The following is a 22,090-nucleotide window of genomic DNA, read 5'->3' as shown; positions in this document are numbered from 1 at the left end:
GGAGTGCAAAATGAAATCTAAGGAGTCATAACTTCTCAAAATACAAACCACTTCCTCTTCTATAAATAGAAAAAGAAATTATGTTATTAACCACACTCCTGTTACACCAGTAACCAGTAATGAAGCAATGAAATTAATATTCCTTAGAAATGTAAACAGTATTATTTGGTTAATAAAAAGTCAATTTTAAAAATAACCAGTCATAAAAAAAGATATACAAAATAACTACTCTTTTTTTTTTTGGTATAAGGGATTGAACCCAGGAGCACTTAACCACTGAGCCGCTTCCGCAATCCACTTTTTTAAAGTTTACCAAAAAAAATTTTTTTTATTTAGTAAAATAAAGTCTATATAGATAAAAATCAACAACATACTGAAATTACTGAATTACTATTGGTGATTCTGAATGTGATGTATATCAAATTATGATATATTATTGATTTCAGCAAGAAAAACGGTAAGTCTCTAAGTTTTAAAATTAGGATTTCATTTAGAAACAAAACTGGTTTTGATGCAGAAGGAAAATGTCCATAGAGATGAAAAAGTATGCAACTGAGTTTATAAATAAGAAACATTATTTTCACACTCTAATATTTTTGACTGCTATGAAAAAGTTTTTCTTTATATGAGTCAGTGAAAGAATACATTACTTAAACAAATACATTTTATCATTATCATAACTTGGAGTATAATTATAATTTTATTTATTTATTTGTTTGTTTAGAGACAGGGTCTCCCTAAGTTGCTCAGGGCACTGTTAAGATACTAAAGCTGGCTTTGAACTTGCAATCTTCCTTCCTCTGCCTCCTGGGTTGCTGAGATTAGAGGAGTGTGTCGCCACACCCAGCAACTACTCTTCATTACTGTATAGTTGAACTACTCAACCACAAGGGTGATGGAATCATTAATTAAGCAAAACTGTCAGCAATTACACATGACACACAGAAAATGCATTTTAATAAATATTTGCTGAAATGAAATGAGCACACTCATTTCCCATAGATTAAACACTCCTACAAATGATGTCTTCTGAAGAATTCTTTTTAAATTAAATTTCCAAAAGATAGTGAACATTATAGTTCACCCTTTATGTAAAATGAGAAAAAATTTTAAATTCCTACTCATCTTTTCTTGTATTAATATGACTAAAAAGGATGAACTGCTTACAAAGCATAATGCAATGCCATGAAATCTAGCTGCAATTGTTTTAAGTCTATAACGATTTCATATCAAAATTTTAAACTCACTGTAAAAATTCTTCTCCCACTTCGGTCAAATGCTACACAGTAGACAGAAGATAAGTGCCCCAGAATTCTCTTATGCATCTTAATGTGCTGGTAAGTAGATGAAGGAAAAATATGGCTGAAGCGACTACATCCGGTTAATTGCCTGGCAGAAGTGATATTTACTGAAAGAAAATAAAATAGGAGATTAATTTCTTAAATTCTAAAAGTCAAAACTACTTCATGAAATTCAGTTATGAATATTAAGACAAAGCAGGGTACACAGGTACACACACCACAGCAATTCAACTTTGTGAGAAGACTAAATTTCCTTACATGTTTCATGGTATTTTGAATTCAAGTTGACTAAAAGAACGCATTAACAATACTTTTCTGTTAAATCTCAGGGTTCTGATATTCTGCTTGGCTTATTGTGGTTTCTCAAGCACATTCACATTTTGACTTTCTTGATACACTACAGTCAAAGACTCAGTCACTTTAAGTATATAGGTAAATTTTCCTATAACACAAAGGAATTAAAATTTTAAAAACTATATTTGGTTAAATACATACATCTTAAAATTTATACAGGAAATTTTATGAACTCCTGTCCTATCTTTTCAGTATCTGCCCCTAAAATTTCAAAAATAATAAGAGACCTACACAGTGAAAAGAAAAAGGAGGCTATGATACAACATAGTTTAGAAACAGCAAACAATTCTTTTTAGGTTTTTCTGGGGGTTTACCCTTTTTTGGTTTTTGAATCTGGAGGTTCTTCTTTTAGTTACCAATGAACTTTTGAGGCTTCATCTCCCATGAAATCATATTAGACCCTGTCACACTTTTTGTTTGTTTCGTCTTCTTAATTTTCTTTAAAAACAGCCAAGATAAAGCACAAGTCTACACAATTCTCCTTCGAATACTTCCTGGATTATGTTCACTTCTGAAAAGGATTTAGAACCATTTACTTCTCCTGTGAAATTATTCCTGTCTTTCCTTATTCACTGGAAATACTTAACACCTCACATATTTTATGTTAATTTTAATTAGCAACTACTTATTGTATTTTATTGTATGTGAATCCCTTATCAAGGGATTCCTACAAGTTCAGAGTCATCTTAGGGTAAGGTGACACAACACTGTATAAATAATACAGTACAAGTGACAATAGCTTTATGTTTAAGCAAGGCAAAATTAAGGCAAGAACTGAGTTCTAGCTAGATTAGTATAATTAGAGCCATGCCACAATCAAAAATATAAAACCTTTCAATATCTCACAATCTTAAGAGCAATGAAGTCTGTCTTTCAGGCAAAGGTAGATCCACTGGCCATTTTAAACTGACAAAATGACAAAAAATTAATGATGAATAGGCAAAATCAGAGAAACTTTTAATGCAAATCATAAGAATACATTAGAAATCTGAGTATATATGGTAGAAAATGCAAAAGAATGTCTACTAAGTAAGAGTATTTTTTTTTTTGGCAGCTGATTCCCAACCCACCAACAAGAATTTCTACAACAGGAAGAGCAGGCAACCTAACCTGAGAATTTGGTAATCTTCCTTTTCCAAACATTTCTCAGTAATCCGAGTTCCTTGAAATAACTGATCACTATTTCTGATGTTCCTTGTCTTTTCCACACTTTGTAGGGAGATGGAAAGTTATGTTATTTTTTTTTTATTTTGATTCATTGTACACAAATGGGGTATAACTGCTGTTTCTCTGGTTGGACACGAAGTAGAGTCGCACCATTTATGTAATCATACATGTACATAGGGTAATGATATTTGTCTCGTTCTGTTATTTTTCCTTCCCCCCAAACCCTCCCACCCCTCTTTTAACTCTATACAATCCACTCTTCCTCCATTCTTGCCTTCCTCCTACTCCCTGTTATGTATCATCATCCACTTATCAGAGAGATCATTCAGCCTTTGGTTTCTTGGGGTTAGCTTATCTCAATTAGCATGATATTCTCCAACTCCATCCATTTACCTGCAAATACCATAATTTTATTCTTCTTTATGGCTGAATAAAATTCCATTGTGTAGATATAAACAGTTTCTTCATCCATTTATCTATTGAAGGGAATCTAGGATAGTTCCACGATCTAGTTATTGTGAATTGATCAGCTATGAACAATGATGTGGCTGCATCACTGTAGTATGCTGATTTTAAGCCCTTTGGGTATAGGCCAAGGAGTGGGATAGCTGGACCAAATGGTGGTTCCATTCCATGTTTTTTAAGGAATTTCCACACTGCTTTCGAGAGTAGCTGCACCAATTTGCAATCCCACCAGCAATGTATTAAGTGAATCTCTTTCTCCCCATCCTCGCCAACACCTAGTGTTGCTTGTATTATTGATAATACACAATCTAACTGGGGTGAGATGAAATGTTAGGGTAGTTTTGATTTTCATTTCTCTTATTACTACAGATGTTAAACATCTTTTCATAGATCTGTTGATTGCTTGTAGATCTTCCTCTGTGAAGTGTCTGCTCATTTCCTTAGCCCATTTATTGATTGGGTTATTTATATTCTTGGTTTAAATTTTTTTGAGTTCCTTATAGATTCTGGAGATTAGTTCTCTATCTGAAGAGTGCATAACAAAGATTTTCTCCTACTCTCTAGGCTCTCTCTTCACATTGTTGGTAGTTTCCTTTGCTGAGAAAAAGCTTTTAAGTTTGAATCTATCCCAATTACTGATTCCTCCTTTTATTTCTTGTGCTTTGGGAGACATGCTAAGGAAGTCTGGTCCTAAGCTGACATGATGAAGATTTGGACATACTTTTTATTCTGGTAGAGCGTCTCTAGTCTGATTCCAAGGTCCTTGATCCATTTTGAGTTGAGTTTTGTGCAGGGTGAGAGATAGGGGTTTAATTTCATTCTGCTGCATATGGAGTCCAATTTTCCCAGCACCATTTGTTGAACAGGCTATCTTTTTTCCATGTATGTTTGGCACCTTTGTCTAGTATGAGAAAACTATTTATTTCGGTTTGTGTCCATGTCCTCTATTCTGTACCACTGATCTACCTGTCTATTTTGGTAACAATACCATCCCATTTTTGTTACTATTGCTCTGTAGTATAGCTGAAAGTCTGGTATTGTGATACCCTCTGCTTCGCTCTTCCTGATAAGGATTGCTTTAGCTTTTCTGGGTCTCTTATTCTTCCATATGAATTTCATGATTCCTTGCTCTATTTCTACGAGTTATGTCATTGGGATTTTAATTGGAATTGCATTGAATCTGTATAGAACTTTTGGTAGTAGAGTCATTTTGACAATATTAATTCTGCCTATCTAAGAACATGGGAGATCTTTCCATCTTCTAAGGTTTTCTTTAAGTTCTTTCTTTATTATTCTGTAGTTCTCATTGTAGAGGTCTTTCATCTCTTTTGTTAGATTGATTCCCAAGTATTTTTTTTTTTGTTAAACTATTGTGAATGGAGTAGTTTTCCTAATTTCTCTTTCAGAGGATTCATCATTTATGAGTAAAAATGCATTAGATTTATAAGCATTGATTTTATATCTTGCTATTTACTTAATTCATTTATGAGTTCTAGAAATTGGTGGAATTTGTTGGCTCCTCTAAATATAGAATCATGTCATTGGCAAATAGTGATAGATTGAGTTCTTCTTTTCCTATTCATATCCCTTTAATTTCCTTGGTCTGTCAAATTACTCTGGCTAGAATTTCAAGGATTATTTTGAATAGAAGTGGTGAAAGAGGGCATCCCTGCCTTGTTCCAGTTTTTAGGGGGAATGCTTTCAGTTTTTCACCATTTAGAATGATACTGGCCATGGGCTTAGCATAGATGGCTTTTACAATGTTAAGGAATGTTCCCACTATCCCTATTTTTTCTAGTATTTTCAGCATGAAGGGGTACTGTATTTTATCAATAAAAGAAGGAAAAGTGAACAAATAAATGACCTAACATTACTACTCACAGCCCTGGGGGGGGGAACATGTCATGTCAACACCAAAAGTAGAAGAAGACAGGAAATAATTAAATCAGAAATGAAATCAATGAAATTGAAACAAAAGAAACAATTTCAAAAATTGACAAAAGTTGGCTCTTTGAAAAAATAAAATTGTTAAACCCTTAGAAGAGAAAGAGAGAAAAAACTCACATAACTAAAATTCATCATGAGAAAGGAATTATCATGACAGACACTACTGAAATACAAAACATAATTAGAAGTTATTTTGAAAATCTATTCTGCAACAAAACAGAAAATCTCCAACACATCAACAGGTTTCTAGAAACATATGATCCACCCAAACTGAATCTGGACGACATACACAATTTAAATAAATTAATTTCAAGCAATGAAATAGAAGAAGTCATCGAAAGCCTACCAATGAAGAAAAGTACAGGACCAGATGGATTCTCAGCTGAGTTCTACAAGACTTCAAAGAAGAGCTCATTCCAATACTCCTCAAGTATTCCATGAAATAGAGGAGGAGGGAACCCTTCCAAACTCAATCTATGAAACTAATATCACCCTGATGCCAAAACCATCCGAAGACACATCAAGGAAAAAAACTTTCAGACCAATATCCCTAATGAACACAGATGCAAAATTTCTTAACAAAATTTTAGCAAATTGCATGCAAAAACATATTAAAATATAGTGCACCATGATCAAGTGGGTTTCATCCCAGGGATGCAAGGTTGGTTCAACATCCAGAAATCAATATATGTAACTCACCACATCAACAGACTTAAATTATGATTATTTCAATAGATGTAGAAACAGTATGTTATTTTAAGGCAAGAATTTCTCAACTGAAGAACTTTTGACACTCCAGAATAGATGGTTGTTATAGGGAGTTTCCACACATTGCAGTGTGTTTAGCAGCAGCCTTGGTCTGTGCCCACTACATGCTAGTAGTACCACCAGCAATAAGTTGTGACAAGAAAAAAGTATTTCCATGCACAGCCAAGTATTCCCTGGAGGGGGAAAAACTACCCTACTTGAAAAATCAGTACTTCTAACATAAGAACAAAAACAACAGCAGGAAGGAAAAAATATCAGAAAAGCAATTTTGAGAAAGGAAGCAGGAGACAGAGAATGAGCCAATCCATGAACATGGAATATCTTTCCATTTATTTGTGTCCTCTTCAATTTCTGTCATCAGTGTTTTACAGTACTTATTGGTGTCTTCTTCAACTTGTCATCAGTGATTTACAGTTTTCAGTGTACAGATATTTGATATCAATGATTAAATTTACTTATTTTAATTTTTATCTTATTTTAAATGAAATTGTTTTCATAATTTCCTTCTCAACTAGGTCAGTCAGAGTATATAAACACTTTATTTTTGTGTTGTTTTTACAACCTATGGCTTCGCTGGATTTATTAATCAGTTTTCAGTTTTTACTGTTTTTGAGTGAAATCTTTAGGCGTTTCTCTATATAAGATTATGTCATCAGCAAACAGACAATTTCACTTCTTCCTTTCCTATACATATGTGTTTTATTTATTTTTCTTGCCTAATTTCCCCAGGAAGATCTTCCAGTATTATGCTCAATGGAAGTGAGAAAGAGGGAAATCATGTTTTGTTCCTGATCATAGAAAAGAAGCTTCCAACTTTTCATTGTTGATTATTATGGTATTAGCTGTGGGCTTGCAAAATATGGTCTTTACTGTTTTGAGGTGCATTTCCTCTATGACCATTTTCAGAGGTTTTATCATGTATGCACACTGAATTTTGTCAGATACATTTTCTATATCTTTAGAGATGATCATGTGGTGTTTTATCCCTTCTTTTTACTACCTTTTCCATCCCATTTATTGATTTTCACGTCCCATACTATCCTTGCGTTCCAGGAATAAATCCTACTTGATGATGGTGAATGATCTTTGAATGTACTGTGAAGTTCAATTCACTATTATTCAGTTGATGATTTTGTGCCTATTATCATCAGGGATATTGGCCTGTAGTTTCTTTCCTTTTCTTGTACTGTCCTTGTCTAGCTTTGGTATCAGAGTAATGCTAACCTTGTCAGTTGAGTTTGAAAGTACTCCATCTGTCTACGGCCATACCACCCTGAACGCGCCCGATCTCGTCTGAAAGTACTCCATCTTCTTTAATTTTTTTAAGCAGAGTTTGAGGAGGATTAATATTACCTGCTTTTTAACACTTTGGTAATATTCAGCAGTGAACCCTTAAGAACCTGAACTTTTCTTTGATGACAGACTTTTTACACATTATTAGTTTGTTCATATTTTCTACTCTTTCCTGATACAACCTTGATAGATTGTATGCGTCTAGGAGTTCATGCATTCTTCTAGTTTATCTAATTTGTATATAGTTGTTCATAATAGTCTTTATGGTTATTTATATTACTGCGGTATTGGTTATAATAGGTCTACATTTTTTATTTTTGTTTGGGTCTTTACTTTTTTTTTCTTTGTTAGTTAACCTAAAGGTTTGTCAATTTTTCTTTTCAAAAAATGAACTTTAAGATTTCTTTTTATTTCCGATTGCTTTTCTACTCTCTGTTTTATTTCCAATCTGATATTTATTTCCTTCTTTCTCTTAACTTTGGGATGACTTTATTCTTTTTCTAGTTCTCACAAGTGTAAAATTAGGTTGTTTACTTGAGATCATTTTTCTTTTGTCCTATAGGCATTTATTGCCTCAAAGTTCCCTCTGAGGACTAATTTTGCATCTGATAAGTTTTGGTATGTTCTGTTTTCATTTTTTTTTTGTCTCAAGTGATTTTTTAATTTACCTTTTAATTCTTCCTTGACCCATTGGTTGTTCAGGAATATATTTTAATTTTCACATACTTTTGAGTTTTTCAGCATTTATCCAGTTACAGGTTGAATATCCCTTATCCAAAATGCCTGGGAATATAAGCGTTAATTATTTCATATTTGGGGGTGTTTTAGTATATTTGCATATTCATGATAAGGTATCTTGGGGATGTGGCCCACATGCAAACATGAAATTCATTTATGTTTCATATATGCCTTACATACATACCTCAAATATGAATTTATATATTATTTTAGTGTAACTACATTTTTACTTTGACAAGTCACATGAGGTCAGTCAGGTGTGGAATTTTGCTCTTGTGGTATCATGTCTTCACTCAAAATGATTCAGATGTTGGGCATTTTGGATTTAGAATTTTGGGATTCAGGATGCTCAACCTGTATTAATTTCTAAGTTCACACCATTGTGGTCAGAAAACATACTTATGATTTCAATATCCTTAAATTTTTTAAGACTTATTTGAAGCCTAAAATATGATATATCCTAAACAATACTGTATGTACATATGAGGAGAACATACATTCTATTGCTGCTGTATGGAAGGTATATAAATATTTCTTAGGTTCAATTTGCCTGAAGTGTGGTTCAAGTCTAAATTTTCCTTATTGACTTTCCTGTTTGGTTGACCTGACCAATGTTGGAAATGGGGAACTCAAGTCTCTCACTATTGTACTTCAGTCTGTCTCTCCTTTCAAATATATTAATATCTGCTTTATTTAGGTGATCCAATGCTAGCTACATATGTATTTATATATAAATTCTTGATGAATTAATATCTTTATCATTATAGAGTGAGATTTTTTTCTTTTTTACTGTTTTTCACTCAAAATCTATTTTGTTTACTATATTAAATCACCTCCACTCTGTTTTGGCTTCCATTTGCATGGAATATCTTTTCCATCCTTATTATTAGTCTATGTGGGTCCTTAGAGGAAGCAGAATGCGATCTTGTTTTTTATGTGTTCATCCACTTGATGTCAGAAATATTCATAAAACTCCAAGTAACCTATAGAGTCAATCTAATCCCTATCAAATTTCTAAGGACATTTTAAATAGAAACAGAAAAAATTACTAAAATCCAAATGGAACCAAAAAAAAAAAAAAAAAAGACCTTGAATAGCCAAAGCAATCCCAAGCAAAAAAAAGTTGAAGTATCACATTCCCTGATTTGAAAATATCTTATAAAACTATCATAATCAAACCAGCATAGTCCTGGAATAAAAACAGGTATACTGACCAATGGAGAAGAACAGAAATTCCAGGGAAAAAAAAACCAAACATTTATAGTCAACTGATATTCAACAAATGTGCCAAGAACTAACAATAAAGGACATGCTCTTCAATAAATGGTGTTGGAAAAATTGGATAGGTGTGATAGTACATGCCTATAATCCCAGTGACCTGGGAGGCTGAGGAAGGAAGATTACAAGTTTGAGGATAGCCTCAGCAACTTGGCAAGATCCTGTCTCAAAATAAAAAATAAAAAATAGGGCTGGAGTGTGTAGCTCAGTAGGTAAAGCATGTCTGGGTTTAATCCACAGTATGCCCCCACTCAAAAAAAAAGAAATAAAACTGGAATAAATTCATAAAACAGTTCTGAAAGTGGTCAGTTTTTACTTCTAACATTCTTAAATACTACTGAATGAACTTCAGAAATTAAAAATAATGGTCTTTCATAAAAGACATAAAAATGTCATTATTTGAAGTATATTGTTAACAGTCTAACATACATTGGATTATTAATAGAGCACTTCACGTATTTAAATTCCTTTTTTTCTCAGTACTAGAGATGGAACCTAGCATCTTTCATTCATAGTAGCAAAGAGCTCTACAACTGCAATACATGGCCAGGCCCTAAGTTCCTTTTGTTTAAAATTACAATATAGGATACTGTAACACAAATTCACAAAATTCCAACCAGACTTTGACTTTCTGTACTTGTCTTCAATAATAGCTTTGCTTTCCTTACTCTGTAGCATGCTAGATTCATTATAAGGTGATGATTCTTTTCTTATTTTAATTCTTTCTTCAATATCCTATTACCGAATCTATTCCATTATTTTATATAATAAATTACCAATAACCTATTACAATTCTGATGTTTGAAAAAATGTGTATCTATTTTAGAACATCTGTCTGGAGTGTTACAATATGTCCTTATCTACTATCCTGACTTAAAAGTTCAGTACCATACCCTCAATTATGACTTGATGTAAAACTTAAAAACAAAAGACAAGCCAGGTATGGTGGCACACGCCTGTAATCCCAGCAGCTCAGGAGGCCGAGGCAAGAGGATCACAAGTTCAAGGACACCCTTAGCAAATTAGCAAGATTCGAAGCAACTTGGTGAGAACCTCTCTCAAAATAAAACATAAAAAGGGCTGTGGATGTGGCTCAGTGGTTGAGTACCCCTGGGTTCAATCCCCAGGAAAAAAAAAAAAGGCAAGACTCAATAAAATAACAAGGATATTCAATAAGAGTAAATCAAAATCAAGGATTTACTATAGGGTTCTTATAGTAAGAATACCTTATTACTACATCAGCTTATTCCTGTATCAGTTTAAGACTACAATCTGATCTCCTAAAATCAATCAATCATATCAAAATACTCAGACTAGAAAGCAAGAAGTAATAGAAGGGTTGATAAAAAATGTGTAACTTATGTGGAAAATACCTCAAAGAACATTCCCTTTTATTATTGTTAAACATAAAATACTGAATATTATCATTAGACCAGAAAAAGCTCAGGAAGCTTATATTGAAACACACAGGAGCAATTATATAACAGGTAAAAAGGACAAAAATTTTGAAGTACTAAATAACTTAAGTGTGGCAAGTTTAAGAGCTAAGTATAAAACACTTTTTAACTTCAAGCTAAACTTAAAGTTTGATATCTTAATAAAGAAAATTTTAAATACAATTTCTTAAGCATCTTAAACATCCTCCTAGTCTATTAAGTCTAGAAACAGTTCCATTGTAGACTTAAAAAGGGAATATTTCTTGTAAAAACATATACTCCACAAAATTTTGTTTGGGAACACAGCTTTCAATAGCAGAATCTAGATGTAAATTGCATTAGTAAGGTACTTCTATGTAGAAAACATAGATTCAAATAAGCATACAACTCAAACACATGAATAGATATTTGCCCACAGGTACAATTAGAAATTTAATATTTCTACTCATTTTCTAGGTTCTTCTTATGAAATTTTCATTGGGATTCACATTTGTATGTCACTTAGCTTCATGCTCTAATTCTAGAGACAGAAAATAAGGAAGGCAGGAAATATACCTCACTCTGGCAATAAGAAAATGCAATAGAACTCTAATGAAGATTCTAATAAGTTAATCATCATTTTTGAGGTTCTGTCAAGTAGTTTATAAGCAACCATATTTGGCCTTTCTCTTTTTGAACTAGTATCTATTATAGAATTATGCTATAGTTTAAAGGGACTTTAAAGATTAATTTTTAGTCCAACCCTTACTTTACATAGAGCAAACTAAGATCTGAGTTAGTGAAGTAAGTTTTCCAAAATCATAAAAAGTTTACAAGACTGAGAAGGGGTATGAACTTGGGTCAAATATTCATTTTCTTACACCACAGTTGTCTCCCAGAGCTTTATGTTTAAATATATCACCAATGCTTACTTCCTACCAAATAAAATATATTGATAGAGCTAAAGCAGTGAACTCTCCCTCTTTATTTTTCTGGGTAACAAATCTTCATTCAGAACAAAGAGAAAAACCATGGAGGAAGTATTTGTGTTAGTGGTTAGAGAGGGGGAAAAGGCCTTAATACATGGTGATCCTGTTGAAAAACCAGAGTCAATGAGAAGCTCAATTAATTGCTGGGAGGCTTGTCTCTGACTTTTATCAATTCCACCTACTTTGACAGTATGAGGTAGTAAAAATGAAACATAGTACTGAAAAAAAAAAAAAGCAGCCGAAGTTTCTTCCTTATCTATAAAATAAGCATTATGCTATCAATCTCAAAACTGAGAAGAATTTTATAGAACATAAAGTGCAGAAATCAGGGCTGGGGTTGTAGCGCAGTGGCAGAGCACTTGCCTAGTATGTGTGAGGCACTGGGTTCGATCCTTAGCACCACATAAAAATAAATAAATAAGGGGCTGGGGTTGTAGCTCAGTGGTAGAGTGCTTGCCTAGCATGTGTGAGGCACCGGGCTCGATTCTCAGCACCACATACAAATAAATAAAGTTCATAATAAATAAATAAATAAATAAATAAATAAATAAATAAATAAATAAATAAATAAAAAGTGCAGAAATCATTTATACATTAAAAACTAGTTCCTTTCTTCTACCCTTTTCCACTCTGGGGTCTCAGTGCCCTCACATTACAGAATGAGGTAAAGTGAAGTGGGACAAGTTTGGCATCAGGTAACTGTAGTGCATAGTAATTTATTATGCTCAAGTCTCTCATATAAAATGGTATAAGTATTTGCATGTATCTATGCATATCCCCCTTTATACTTTAAATCATCTCTAGATCATTTATAATACCTAATACATTGTAAATGTTATGTAAAACTTTGTTATATTGTATTGTTTAGGAGATAATGACAAGAGACTGGGCATGTTCAGTGCAGACATATTTTTCCAAATATTTTTCAATCTCTGTTGGCAGAATTTAAAAAATAATATGCATATTGTGAACTAGCCATTTTCTTAAAGATATTTAACATCAATAGTTATGAAAGTTAAATTGATTCATCAACTTGAGTGGGCTATCAGCATCCAATACATGGTGCTGTTTCACCCAGGATTCACCAGTACAGGAATCAAGATGTAGAAACAGAAGTGTCATCAACCACTATTACTTCTAATGGCCAACTAGTAACTTTTTGGCTTCCTGTTTTTATGAACTTCTACTCTGCTGGCTTAGAAGTCTTATTTCTAAAAGGAAAAACACTTCCACCAAGAGACACAATGATTCCATTGAAATGGAAGTTAAGACTGATGCCCAGGCACTTTGGGATAACAATGCCTCTAAATCAAGAGAAAAAGGAGGGAGTTACCAATGGACTGGGGTAGCTAATCCTGATTACACAGAGGAAATTTAACTTTTAGTTCAAAATGGAGGTTAGGTAGAATGTGCATGGAACACAAGAAATCTTTCAAGATGTCTCTTAGCTGGGAATGGCACTGTGGACCATGCCTGTCATCCCAGTGACTTGGGAGGCTAAGGCAGGAGGATCACAAGTTCGAGACCTGCCTCGGCAACACAGAAAAGCCCTCAGCAACTTAGACAACCTGTCTCAAAAAGGGCTGGGATGTATCTCAGTGGTAAATTATCCCTACGTTCAATCCCCAGTACCAAAAAGAAAATGTCTCCTAGTATTACAGGTTTGAGTATCTCTAATTCAAACATACATTTGAAATGCTCCAGGAGTGGTAGAACTGACTAAGACCTTCTCCCCACAAATACACTAGTTTAAGTATACATGCACAAAACTTCCTTCACAAGAGCTAAGGAAACCAACTGAGAAACCATAGTGCCTGCTTCTCATGTAACAAAGCAGTCTCACTGTAAAAGGTCAGATAGGAGGAGTTGCCCACATCACCACCACCATCAATTCCAAGCAGCCCTGCATTGAAAGAGACTTTTCCTGCTTTGAGGAGAAAGAGAATTGGGTCCAGGCAGTGAACTTGAAGCACAGTAGCTAGCCTCAAGTTCTTGGCATGGTTGGTGCCAGGAAGAGCTTCGTAGCCTCTACTGTTACACCAGTATCACAGACTGAGCAATTATGACAGTAAAGTGTCAAAGACACTGTATTTACTACTTCTCTCCCAACTTCAGGCAGCAGACTGGGTAAGAAAACTCCACCAACTGAGAAATAGGTACAAAAGCCAGCAGAGGTCTCTGTCTTAGGGCTCAGTACCAGAACCACTATAGTTAATTCCAACATAGGGTAGAAACCAAAAGGCCTAAATGCACGCCAGAGCTCATGGAAAGTTTCTGGACCCTGCATCAGGCAGAGAACTGCAACTGGTAAGTCAAATTTCAGACTGCGTTATTGCCAGCCTTTGAATTTGCCTACAGCACACATACCTGTACTCAAGACTGTGCAGGTTCTGTGGTTCTAAGCCTGAGGTACAACTCAATTTAGGGTCAGCCCCGGTCACCAAGGGACAGTCTTTACCACCATCTCCCAATGTTGGGCAGCACAGCTCTCTAAAGTTCAGTGCTCACACAAGGAGCTCTAGAACTTTGCCAGGACCAGGCAGAGACTTGTGCTCCATTGGAACAGACTTGTCATTTGACCTGCATCACTTCCAGAGGCAGCATGGGTATGAGTGCACCCTTGATACGGTCTAGTACCTTGAAGCTTTGAAATTCAGTTGCAACCCAGCTTAACATCAGCATAGGTAGCCAAGAAACTTCTTTTAACAACACTACTCCAACCCCAGGAAAAACACAGTGGAGCAAGACACAATATGCCTGGGGTAGGTCAGTGGAGAATAAACTAAGGATTTTGCTCTATAATTTAGGGCCAAACTGATGAAATCTAAAACTGAGAAAATCCTAAGAGCCCCCATCCTCAGGCTTGGCTGTGGACAAAGTCTCTGGAACCACCCTGGTATCTGAGGAAAACAAACAGCCAAAGTCTATTGGACTTCTAAACCAAACAGCATCACCTTTGGCAGGTTGTAGCGGGCTTGGACCACTGATCTAACTCAATAATAAACAGCCCACAGCAACATGGACATTGGTCCTTCCCTACTGCTCTTCTGGTCTTGGCTAGCTATGGTCTCAGGGTGTGATACAACTTTGTGGTATTGGCGGACAGAGGAACCTGGGGATGGCTCTTTCATGGGGATTTTACCCATATTCAGATGGAATTCCACAGTGCTTTATCATCATCCAGCCCTAAGGAGAGGCTTATAGAATCAGACTATATTTTATAAGGAGTCACCTGATTTATTCTGAACAACACACCAACTGTAGGTTTGGGACAAACCTTGAAATGATTGCCCTCTAATGCTGAAACAGTGATAACATACCAACAGCTGCTTCCAGCAAAGGTGGCTCCCTGTGCCATCCAGTGCTAAAAGAGTGGAAGTGACTACAGGCTCAGAGAAAATAAAAGTCTGCTTAAGATTTCTGGAAAGACAGGCACAAACAAAGACAGATTGATTAGGAAGATTAGAATAAATAACTGATCCTTCAATGCCAAGTTGGTATAACATACCAACAAGTTAAGAAATTTCAAGAAATCATGACCTTACCTATTATTAAATTAGGTAACAGAAACGAAAAAGATGGTAATAAGTACGTGAGAACTCTCAGAAAATTTAAAACAATTGTTTTAAGAAAACTCAATGAACTTAAAGAAAACACAGAGAAATAATGTAGCTCAGTGGTAGAGTACCCCTAAGTTGAATCCCCTGTAGTGGAAAACAAATTCAAAATGTAGGTAAGAAATGAGTACAGATGCAGAGCTTTCTTTTTAGTATATATTTTCTTCCTTTTTAAAATTTCTGTTCTTATCTTTATGATAAGTTACTATCAATTCAAAATAACTTGCTATAATTGACAGAAGTGGGTTTTTTTTGTGTCATAAAACCAGAAAGCTCAAATAAGTAATGAACTAAAACTGATAAGAATTAAAACACATTAGTAGAGAATATCACTTAACCACAAAGGTAGACCATTAGAGAGAGGACCAAAAGTAAAGGAACTACAGCAACACTAGAAAACAAGTTAAATAATGGATGCAGTAAGACCTTATGAATCATTACAAATAAATGTAAATAGATTAAATTCTACAAATAAAAGACATAAAGTCCCTGTCCTCATTCAGTCCCTAGAGAGTGAGAAATAGTCTATGCAAAAACGCAATACCCCATCTCAAAAACAAAACAACAACCACCACCACCACTAAACCCAAAATCCAACTATACATTCCTTAGGAAAAAAAAGTCACGTTATCTGTAAAGACATACATAAAATAAAAAAAAAGAATAAAAATACAATATTCCATGCAAATGGAATGTGAAAATAAGCAGAAGTAGACATCCTTATATCAAATCAACTTTAAATCAAAAACAGTATGAAGAGACAAGGAAGCAAATTGCATAAAGATAAAAGGATCAATTCAGCAAAAGAAATAATTCTAAATACATTTCTACCCAATATCAGAGCATTCAAGTATATGAAGCAAATATTAATAGACCTAACGGGAGAAATTGATGTCAATACAGTAACAGTTGGAGACTTTAATATTTCACTTTCAGTAATGAACAAATCATTCAGACAGAAAATCAACAAAGAAACAGCAAAGTTAAATGGAACCCTAGACCAAATCAATCTCATAGATATTTATAGAACACTCTATCCAACAACTGTAGAATAACATTCTTCTCATCAGAACATGGAGTAGTTCTTTAGAATACATCATAGGCCACAGAATAAGCCCCAATAAATTAAAAAATGAAATAATATTGAGGATCGTTTCTGGCAAAAAGGGAATAAAACAAAATATCAATATAAATATAACTTTGGGAAACTATAAATACATATAAACAACTTAACATTGGACACCCAATGGACCATGCAAGAAGTCAAGAAGGAAATTTAAAAATTTCTTGAAACCAACAAAAAGGGAGAAAGAACATACCTAACCTATAGAATATACCAAAGCAGTACTAAGAGGGTAGAGCAGTCAAAGTCTATATAAATGAAGCAAAAATATCTCAAATGAACAACTGATTCCTGCTTCTCAAAGAACTAGGAAAACAAGAACAAATGAAAGCAAATTTAGAAGAAAGAAAGAAGCATCAAAGATCAGACTAGAAATAAATGAAATGGAGACTAGCAAAGCAATACAAAGGATTAATGAAACAAAGAGCTGTTTCTTCAAAAACAAACAAACCCTTAGCCAGACTAAGAGAGAGAGAAACCAGGAGAGTGGTGCATGCCAGTAAATACCAGCAACTCAGAAGGCTGAGGCAGGAGCCATTTCCGGCCTCCTGGAGGGAAGGTCTCTCAAGTTGCAAAGAGTGGGACTGAAAATGAGATCTCTGGGAAGATTTTACTATAGGAACTCAGGTTTGGTTACGCCGTGGCTACCGCCACTTTGAGACAACAGCCAGGCCCCGTAGGACTCCTGGACGGACTGACTGAGCCCGTCTCCAGGATCCCTTAGCCCAACAGATCACTACCTGCCTCCGGGGCCCTCACATCCACTAACTGCTCCCCACCACCAGGACCCCCAGACAGACTGATTGCACCCCTGCCTCCAGGATCCCACAATCAGACTGACCACACCCCACCTCCAGGACCTCCAGCCAACCACGCCCACACCCCAAGTTGCAGCTCCCCATTTGCCAACACATTTGGAAGCCAGAGTGGCCATCTTGGATAATCCTAGAAGCCGTAGCCCTGATCTTTAGGTGGGGCAAATCCCATCCTGAGATGCCTGCTGGAGACTAGAAGCTCTTTGTCAGGTACCTCTCATATACCAGGTTATTGAAGACTGGGAGGTTTGAATACTGTATGACTTATAGTGTAGATTTTCTTTTTTCTCCTTATTGAAAAATTTTAAATTTTTATTTCTTTGCTTTTCTCGCTCTCTTTTTCCTTTTGTTTACCTGTTCCCTCAGAGTCTCTTTCTCCCTTTTCGCATGCTAACAACCAACTTCTTTTGATTACACTCTCACACTTTCTATTATCTAGAACTTCTATATATTCTTTTCTTACCCCATTAACAGCTACATCCTACACCCCTCTGCATCCTCTTTGTCCTCCATTAGCAACTGCAGACCTTATTGCAAATCTATTTGTTATACTGAAGATAATAATTGAACTCATTCTGTTTATTATGACAATATTGTTAATGTCCTCACAGGGGCTATTTGGTCTTGGGTTGCATACTGTCTGAACTGGGCACTGCTACTATTGATCTCCCCCTTAAAAAAAAGTTTTGGAAACCTATAGGGTCACTTTAAGCCTATGGGGGGAAACTGCAATATCCCAGATCTGCACTGCTAGAGGGGAAGATACATGAACAACATGAAAAAACAAGAGAAGAAAATGATCCAAACAAATCTAGATTCTATATTAATAAATCCAGTGACAGTGTGGTTGAAGAAATGTCAAAAAAGGACTGCAGATTATACATGATTAAGATGATTCGTGAAGCAAAGGATGAGATAAGAGAGCAAATGCAGGCAATGAATGATCATACCAATAAGCAGTTGAAAGAGCAACTGTAGGAAGCAAAACATCATTTCAACAAAGAGATAGAGATTCTCAAAAAAAAAAAAAAAAAAACAAAAACAAATGGAAATTCTTGAAATGAACAAAACAATAAACCAAATAAAAAACTCAATGGAAAGCATCACCAATAGACTAGACCACTTGGAAGACAGAACCTCAGACAACGAAGACAAAATATTTAATCTTCAAAATAAAGTTGCCCAAACACAGAAGATGGTAAGAAATCATGAACAGAATCTCCAAGAACTATGGGACATCATGAAAAGTCCAAATTTAAGAATTATTGGGATTGAGGAAGGCACAGAGATACAAACCAAAGGAATAAACAACCTATTCGATGAAATAATATCAGAAAATTTCCCAAGTCTGAAAGAATGAAATAGAAAATCAAATACAAGAGGCATACAGAACACCAAATGCACAAAATCACAATAGATCCATACCAAGGCACATTATAATGAAAATGCCTAACATACAAAATAAAGATAGGATTTTGAAGGCTGTGAGAGAAAAGCATCAGATTACATATAGGGGGAAACCAATATGGATATCAGCAGATTTCTCAGCCCAGACTCTAAAAGCTAGAAAGGCCTGGAACAACATATTTACATGGTTGCCAATCAAGAATCCTCTACCCAGGAATACTAACCTTCAGATTTGAAGATGAAATAAAATCCTTCCATGAGAAGGCTGAGGCAGGATGAATCCAATTTTGAGGGCCACCTAGGCAACTTAGCAAGATAATCTCAAAATAATGAAAAAAAAACCCACTGGGGATATAGTTCGGTGGTGAAGCCCTCACCCACAGTTCAAATCCCAGGACAAAAAGAGAGAAGCAGAAGGAAAGAGAGACAGAAAAATAAGATTCAAAATCAGAAAGGAAAAGGGAAATATTACAACTAATACCCCAGAAATATGAAGAATCATTAGAAATTATGATGAACAACTAACTGTACATCAAAAAATTTGATAAGCATTAAGAAATGGACACATTCCTAGACATATATGCCTTACCAAACTGAAATAGAAACTTTTAATGAGATAGTAAGTAATGAGATCAAATCAGTAATTAAGTCTCCCATCAAAGAAAAGCCTAGGTCCTTAAAGATTCACTGTTGTGTTCTAGCAAATATTTAAGGAAGAACTAATAGCAATTCTTTTTATTCCAAAAAACAAAAAGGAATTCTTCTAAACATGTCCTGTGGGGTCAACATTACTCTGATATCAAAACCAGATAATGATACAACAAAAAAGAAAACTACAGGCCAATATCCTTGATGAACATAGATACAATTATACTTAAAAATACTAGCCAGTCATTCCAATAGCACATTGAAAAAGATTATTCCGGGGCCAGACATGGTGATGCACACCTATAAGCACAGCTAGGTGGCAGAAGGATTTCAAGTTCCAGTCAACCCTTTGCAAACTTAACAAGACCCTGACTCAAAATAAAGAAGGATGAGGTGCTGTGGATGTAGCTTAGAGGTAGAGGAGCACTCCTGGGTTCAATCTTCATTACCCAAAAAAACCTCCAAAATCCAAAGGTTTTTGATTGTTGATATGATGCCACTAGTGGAATATTTCACATGTGGCCTCATATAATAGGGTCACAGTTAACATGAAGGTACACTAAAATACTGTATAAAATTACCTTCAGGTTATATATATATATATAAGACATATATAAAACATAAATGAATACCATATTTTGACTTGAATCTTAGCCCCAGGACAGTTCATTATGTATAGGCAAATATTTCAAAATTTGAAAATCAAAACACTTCTGGTCCTAAGCATTTCAGACAAAGGATACTCAATCTGTATGTACTATGTCCTATGTTTAAGTCCAGTGGAAAACTACAACCCAATTCAGTCAGGATTACGAATTAGTCAGATGTTTCAAGAATGAAAGTTTCAATCACTTTACTATATTTTGCCATTCTGGGTAGTGCAAGAAGTCATGAATACCAGCCATGATCAGATGACCAGTTAAAGAAATGAGGACTATAATTGTTATTAATATTCCTATTTATGTGTGTGTGTCTGTATAGCTAATTTCTTTGCTTTCCCCTATCATATTAAATATTATTGGTGTGAATTTTACATCACAATATTTAAGTTAGTATATATCAAGAAGAATAACCATTCCTCAAGGACTTACCTGTCCTAGGGAAGGGGTTAATGCATTTCAGTTATACACAGGATAGTTGTATTATGTTAGGCAAAATCATCACATTGTTTGTGCCTTTATTTGGTGACTAAGTATGGTTTTAAGAGATATCTACAGGTGCCAAACTGACAAGGAGTGGGCCTGATGGTTTAATGTTATCTAGACTTAACCACAAAGTACCCAGATGCTCAGTTAAAACATTATTCTGGGTGTCTCTAGATAAGATTAGAATTTGAATTGGTATACTCAATAAAGCAGATTGCTCTCCCCAGTGAATGAGAGGGAACTTATTTGGTCCATTCAAGACCTGAATACAGCAAAAGGTAGGTTAAGGCAGGATTTACTCTCTCTCTGCCTATTTTCTTTCTTTTTTTCTTTTTGGCATGGGGATTGAACACAGGGGCACCAAACCTGGGTGTACCTAACCACTGAACAACATCCCCAGGCATTTTTACGTATTTTATTTAGAGACAGGGTTTCACTAATTTGCTTAAGACCTCACTATGCTGCTGAGGCTGGTTTTGAACTCATGATCCTCCTGCCTCAGCTTCCCAAGCCACTGTGATTAGTGGGCTGCACCACTATCCCTGATTCTCTGCTTGTTTTCTAACTGGGACTTCTTTCTTCCCCTAATACACTTGATTCTGAATTTCAAGACTTTAAAATCAAGCTAACACTTAGTTCTTCTAGGTCTTCAGCTTGCAAGTTGGAGATTATGGGACTTCTTGGACTCCACAAACACGTGAACAAATTCTTTATTATCAATCAATCCATCAAACTAACTCTCATTGTTTCTGTTTGTCTACAGAACCCTGACTTGTACAGCAGCCATTGAAGCAACAGGAATGAAAAACACAATGAGGTATTGCCCTATACCACAAACTTCACAACAGCTAAATGAACACAAATTGCTCCAGTACTATGTAAAACAGTCAACATAAAGTGCTCCAGTACTATGTAAAACAGTTTAGCAGTTTCTTAAAAAACTAAACATTCAACTACTACATGATCCTCAATTGCCTCCTTCGGCAACTATTCCAGGAAAAAAAAAAAAAAGTTTGTGTTCACAAAAATCCCCTGTACATGAATGTTGATAGTAAATTTATTTGTAATTCTTTAAGACTGGAATTGGCCCAGATGATCTGTGGTACAGTCATACCATGGGATATTACTCAGTAATGAAAAGGAATAAAGGCAGGAATCCCACCTCCATGCAAACCCCCGCACCTACGCCCCATCTACAGATGGGGCTCCTCCACATCCCACCTCCTCCATCTTGGGATACTGCAATCACCACCATACCTCCTTCCATAGGGTAGCTTCCACCATGGGATATCAGACAGGGTCTGGCAGAAGCTGCCCATCACAGCAGTGCCTGCTACATCACTGCATCTCTGAACAGACTGCTCAATACCACCGCATGGCCTGCCCTCACTGACTTGTCTCTAAAAGAAGTCACCTTGATCTTGGGACACCTCTGCTGCCATCTTGGTTTACCTCCACTGATAACACTGACATCTTTAATTGGGGCAGTCTCTGTCTTGGGACACAAGGTGGGGCCTGGAAACCCAACATCAAGGTACCTACAGGTTAGCCACGGCCACCACCAACTAGGGTCATGGCCACTTCCATCTAGGGACAACAGCCAGGGCCTGGTAGACCAAC

General features: G+C 35.5%; 1 protein-coding gene across 3 annotated transcripts in view; it reads right to left on the bottom strand.

Moving 5' to 3' along the window:
- BRWD3 (bromodomain and WD repeat domain containing 3) overlaps window positions 1-22,090 on the bottom strand; it is a 136,634-nt gene that overhangs the window by 73,668 nt on the left and 40,876 nt on the right. For all 3 annotated transcript variants that reach the window (XM_079123009.1, XM_079123010.1, XM_079123011.1), the window contains exon 7: window positions 1,248-1,408. In XM_079123009.1, the coding sequence (XP_078979135.1) occupies window positions 1,248-1,408 (161 nt within the window). The remainder of the gene's footprint in view (window positions 1-1,247; window positions 1,409-22,090) is intronic.

Source organism: Sciurus vulgaris (genome assembly GCF_902686455.1).
Source record: "Sciurus vulgaris genome assembly, chromosome: X".
Lineage (NCBI taxonomy): Eukaryota > Metazoa > Chordata > Mammalia > Rodentia > Sciuridae > Sciurus > Sciurus vulgaris.
The sequence above is the reverse complement of the archived record's forward strand: the minus strand, read 5'-3'. Positions and strand labels throughout refer to the sequence as shown.